This window comes from Urocampus carinirostris, chromosome 10 (assembly GCF_059441175.1).
Source record: "Urocampus carinirostris isolate Australia breed hairy pipefish chromosome 10, RoL_Ucar_1.0, whole genome shotgun sequence".
Classification (NCBI taxonomy): domain Eukaryota; kingdom Metazoa; phylum Chordata; class Actinopteri; order Syngnathiformes; family Syngnathidae; genus Urocampus; species Urocampus carinirostris.
Window position 1 is genome coordinate 9,177,698 of NC_142358.1, and position 6,000 is coordinate 9,183,697.

General features: G+C 41.0%; 1 protein-coding gene across 1 annotated transcript in view; it reads right to left on the reverse strand.

The window, feature by feature from the left end:
• LOC148357645 (HHIP-like protein 1) overlaps positions 1 to 5,267 on the reverse strand; it is a 40,993-nt gene extending 35,726 nt beyond the window's left edge. Inside the window, exon 1 of the mRNA XM_088345783.1 lies at positions 4,663 to 5,267. Coding sequence (XP_088201909.1) covers positions 4,663 to 4,932 — 270 coding nt within the window. The 5' untranslated portion in view covers positions 4,933 to 5,267. The remainder of the gene's footprint in view (positions 1 to 4,662) is intronic.
• Between the last annotated feature and the right edge of the window lie 733 nt (positions 5,268 to 6,000).

Genomic DNA, 6,000 nt, shown 5'->3' on the forward strand with positions numbered 1-6,000 from the left:
TTGTGGTAACGTTACGCGAGTGGGTCCTATCGGAAATAACTGAAAACCAATTAATTACTTCCCGGCTTCCCAAAAGCATCCAAATTAACCCTGAATAGCATTAAAACACATCTTCTGATCATTAAAATCACGTTAACACACAGAAACTGGACCTAAAATTAAAGTAATATGTTAAATAGACAATAATATAATTACTTTTAGGTGGTAATGTCTGGAAATTCCTGTAACTTGGACTTTCTCCCGCATGCCGGGCAAAGTTTTTGCTTGATAGACATCTCATATCTCGAATTTCTCATAGCTCGTATGTAGAGGTATCACTGTATATAAAGGTTTTGACTATTATATCAGTGCAGAAGCACTTTCCTGCTTTGAGGGCACCTATGCAGACTATAATTATCATCACGTTGGGATCCCATAAATTCCCAGTCACAAGATATGTCATTGTCTTAACATCATCAGCTCTAAACTTCATCCAGGCTTCATGAGCCAATCTTCAACCATCCCCGGCACCCTTTAATCCAAACGTATACACTTCCAGTACTGAGTTGATCCAATTACGAATGGGCTGGCAGGATTAGAGTCGTTTAATCATGGCTAGCCGTGCCAGAACGCAAGTCGTGGGAGTTGCAGCGTTAGAGAGGCTAACCGCGAGGCCAGAAAGGAGAATGTAAATGTAGCTGAGCGGATATGGACAGCTGTCTATTAGGCTTGCGAGGAAACTGCAGCAGACTGCGTCCGCGTGAGTCATTTTTTTGGAAATAGCTTTAAGTGCTACCCGCTCGGCCCAGAACAGACGCCTTCGATGCACAGCTAAATGTGGACAGTCAGTCCTCTAATTATACAAATGAAGACACTGACTGTGCAGGTCAGGGGTGTCAAAGTCAAATGGACAGAGGGGCCTGATAAAAATGTTCACTTCAAGCCGAGTGCCACTCTGATGTTGAAAATGAAAGAGGCTGCTAATGCTTTTTATATGTGCTAGTCCTAGTTAATGACCCCTAAAGCAATGCTAGACAATAGTAAAGCTAACAGCTAACCACTGCTTGGGTTTACTCCAGGCATTCAGCTTTTCTCCCACGTTCCAAAGGTTGATTGGCCGGACTGAGTTGTCCCTAAGTGTGAAGGAGTGCGTGAGTGGTTGTATGACTTTGTGTGCCCTGCGACTGGCTGGCAACCAGTTCAGGTTGTCCCGTGCTTACTGATGGCTAGGATGAGGTCCTGAGACCCCAGTGAGGATAAACTGCACAGAAATGAGATGGATGGATGGATGGATGGATGGATGGATGGATGGATGGATGGATGGATGGATGGATGGATGGATGGATGGATGGATTGATGGATGGATAGGTGGATGGATGTAACTTCAACTACAATATTTAAATTGAGCAATCCTACCATCTTCGCAACATTGCTAAAATTCGCCTTATGCTGTCCCAGTCTGATGCGGAGATTATAACCCATGCGTTTGTTACCGCCGGTCTCGATTAATGTAATGTACTACTCTCCGGTCTCACGAAGTCCAAAGTCAAGAGCTTGCAGATGGTACAAAATGCTGCAACGGGACTTTTAACTAAGACAAGGAAGTTTGATCACATGACCCCAATTTTAGCCACCTGCATTGGCTTCCTGTCAGCTTAAGATGTGATTTTAAGGTTTTGTTGGTATTATACAAAATGATGCATGGACTTGCTCCCTCATTTCTTTCAGATTTAATTTCCCACTATGTTCCGGACTGGAGTTTTTCCTTGCCGTCATGAAGGTTATTGATGAGGGAATGGTGGAATAATAGTCTGTAGTTTGCAATAGTCTGAGTTTTGCAGAGCCCCTTGAGACTCCTTGTGATTAAGTGCTATACACCTAAACATGACTTGACTTGACAATGCAAATAGTTCATGCAAGTTCCTAATGCTAATATAGCTAGTGACAGAATCGCTGTTTAAGAAGGTTAGTTGGTAATGTTGTGCTAGATGCACTTAGCAGCCCTTAAAGCAATGACAATAAAGATACTAAAACTAAAAGCGAACCGCTAAAGCTAAATATGTTTTCATTAGTTAAACTGAGATTTATGGTGTATTGTGTCCATTCATTTTCAATTTTCCTATTTTTTAATGGAGGAGCTTGATGCTAGAAGCTGCCTCAGCGGCGCTAGCCTCTATTATTCAGACATAATTCGTAGCTGAAAGATTCAAATTTAGCAAAAGTGGGCTAAATTGACATATAAGAAAAAAACAATAATATATTTTTTTTATCATTCGCTTTATTGAAATACTTGCTTAAATGAAATTTTATTGAAATATAACGAGGTGCAAACATCTTTTAACCTTAAACAACCCTTTCTTTTCAAAAAGAAGTGAATTAGAGGTGAGGGTGATGGCTTCTTTAATGTAACAGTCAACACTAAAATGTGCTTATCTATTTGAAGAGGTGACACTGTTTTTTTCTGGGATTAGAACAACTGATTTATAATTAAAATAAATAAATAACGGCAGCAATGAGTGGTTAGTGTGTGGGTCATACTGTTCAAAGGTCATGGGTTCAATTCCAGCATCGAGTTTGCATTTTCTCCCCGTGCCTGTGTAGGTTTTAACCGGACATCCCGGTTTCTGTACATATTCCAAAGACTACATGGCAACTGGATTGGTTGGTCCAAATAGTCCCTAAGTAAGAGTGTGTGTGTGAATGGTTGTCTGTCTCTGTGTGACCTGTAACTGGCAATCAGTTCAAGGTGTCCCCTGCCCCCTGCCCGAAGATGGCTGGGACAGGCTCCAGCACCCCCGCGACCCCACTGAGGATAAGCGTTGCAGAAAATGGATAGCTATATACTGTAAATAACATGGATTGGTAAATTACCTCATGCAGATAAAAAGTAGGCTCCGGGATTGCCATCTCCAGAACAAAAATCAACTGGAATAGGCACAATCTTACTTTAGACCCATATACGGACATGATGAAAAATTGTTCATTATTAATTTAGTTTGAACTTCTGTTGCAAGTTTTTGTGCTTTTAAATGTTTTACCTTTTGTAGCATAAGCCACCAATCTTTCTGAAGTCATCAGTTGTAATATATGGAATGCTTATATAATATATCAAATACTTGTACTTCCCAGAGGTAACATCAAGATGTAAGCCAGGGGTGGGCACACCTTTTGAGTCACGGGCCGCATTGAGTTTAAAAAAATGACAGCGATGCCAAACCAGGTGGAAAACTAAAGACTAACAGATTGATTCGATTTTTGTCTCTGTATCGAATCTGATATTTCGGCAGGTTGTGAGGGAATAAGAATATGTAGACCCATCCAATTTTTCTCATTTGCATTTATGAATGATTGATGCAGACATCAACGTGTGCAATTTATATTTTGGGCAGCACGGCGGCGCAGTGGTTAGCGCTTGTGCGGCACAGTTCATGTCATGGGAACCTGTCGTGGGTTCAAATCAAGCTCCAGACTTTCTGTGCGGAGTTTGTATGTTCTCCCCGTGCTTGCGTGGGTTTCCTCCGGGCACTCCGGTTTCCTCCCACATTCCAAAAAAACATGCATTTCAGGTGAATTGGCCGGTCCAAATTGTCCCTAGATGTGAATGAGCGAATGAGTCGTCTGTCCCCGTGTGCCCTGCGATTGGCTGGCAACCAGTTCAGGGTGTCCCCTGCCCACTGCCCGAAGATGGCTGGGATGGGCTCCAGCCCCCCCCGCGACCCTAATGAGGATAAGCGGTACGGCTAATGAGATGAGATGAGATTAGAATTTTTTTTAAATATATTATTTTCTTCAAAGGAATATTTATTCGACCCATGTTTTTAAGCATTGTTTTGTTTTTCTCGTGGGAAATTCTATTAAGAAACAAAATAAACACATTAATTAAAAAATAGCAAATACAGATACATGTAGCCAGAATGTTGGCCTGAGCGCGGTACACACTAATACTCCATGAAAAACATATTTTTATGGGTGGGAGACACACAAAGGGACACTGGTGACCAGAGTAGTGGGGCACCAAATAAGCATTTTTTGACTCGTAGCACTGGTACTGTGTGGTTTTTATTTTTATTTTACCGTTTTATGTATGTATTGATATTCTATTTTTACCGTGTACATTTCGAGGGTGGATTAAAAGGCATGACATAATTAACACTAAGCATTTTTTAAAATCCAAATTAAAAGTCTTATCTCGTGCGTTAATAAATAAAAATAAATTTATATGAAGACAAAACCATTTACAAATACACAAAAATTGACTTTAAAAAAATGATATGAAAAATGACATTTACATTATTTGAATATATTCAATGCAGTATTGTTAGACGTACTTTTATGGACGAGGAGGCCATAATGGGACACTGGGGACAGGAGTGGCACAAACAAAACACTTCTTTTTCTGTCTTTTTCTTAACGGGTAGTAGGCCTACTGTTTTTTTATTTATTTTTTTGCTCAGAAGGCCAGAGTAAAAAGCCTGACATGTGACCCACGGGCCATAGTTTGTTTAGCTCTGGTGTAAGCAAACTAAGTTGCCCACAACAGATGATCCGTTTCCACATGATAGCTTCCAATTATGACATAGTAATTGTTGCTATTTGAACATCCAAACACACTTAAGAAGATATAAAATGTGCAGCTTATGGTACTTTATTGTATTTTATCAATCATAGACATAAAATGCGTACCTGGCAAAGGATGCTGCGTATGAATCTGGCACATGTAACATAACCCGAATGATCGAAGTGCTCCATGATGGAGTAAAACCGGACTGACAGCTGATGATCCTTTTCCTCGTCGCAGCATCCGAATTTGGCGTACTCTTTGCAGAAGCGGAGCGGATGTTGAGGTTCGAAGGGCGGCTTGTAGTCCAAACACTGAGGATGGAAGTCCCCCCACCTCGCTTGGATGAGCAGCAGCAGTGCGGTGCGAAGCAGATGATGTTTTAGTAAAGTCATTTTTGGCTCAGTGGGGAATCTTTTCCGCGTGTTTGCATCAATCACATTGACGCCTCATCATACTTGCTTGCAAATTGTCCGGCAACTCACATGTCACACCTTTCCCTCAAGTTCTAGTTATCCAACTCTTGTTGTTTCCTTTAGAAATCGGAGTTACATTTGCCCAGATGGTGTGGAAGCACATGCAGTCATAAGTGCCCCATAAAATTGACCAAATATTTGCAGGATACTCAGAAAATGGAAAACGGGCCCGTGAGATGATAGAGGACGTTCAAACCCAAAGCTTCTGTTCGTTTCGAACGAGCACTTCTGTTTTGTTTCCTCCACTCATGTGCTGCATGGCAGTACGGAGGAGTGTTGTGTCGTTCGCGAACAAAACGGCTTTATAAACTGGCTCTATGAAATGATCGACGAGAACTGGTTCATGGCCAATAAGGAGCTGGCTCCCTTCAAAACGCTATCTTTCTCCGTTTCTCTCTACTTTTCATTTCTCTCTCTTTCTATGTTTCTCCCTCCTTTTCTTGGTCTCTCTTTATCTCTCTTTTTTATCTCTCTCCTTCATTCTCTCCTTTTCATTATTCCACTCTCTCTTTATTCCTCTTTCCATTTATCTTATTACACTGCCTTCTTCTCTTTCAACTTTTCTGTACCTTTTCTTTCCTCCTCTTTCTCTCCCCTTACTATATCTCTCTTTCTCTCTCTCTCTCATTCCCCGCCTTTCTCTTTGTCTTTATTAAACACTATCTGTCTCTCTCATTTGTCCTTTATCTTTAATTTGTCTGTTTAAGAAGGTTAGTTGGTAATGTTGTGCTAGATGCACTTAGCATCTCACTCTACTCCTGAGTCTCTCTCTCTTGCTCTCTCTCTCTGTCTCTCTCTCTCTCTCTCTATCTTTCTTTCCCTCCTTCTTCTTTCTCGATATTTCTCTATCTCTCTCTCCCTTATTCTCTCCTTTTCATTTTTTCACTCTCTCTTTCTCCCTTTCCATTTATCTTTATTCCTCTCCCTCATCTCTTTCAACCTTCCTGCACCTTTAATTTCCTCCTCTTTCTCTTTCTCTCTCTTACT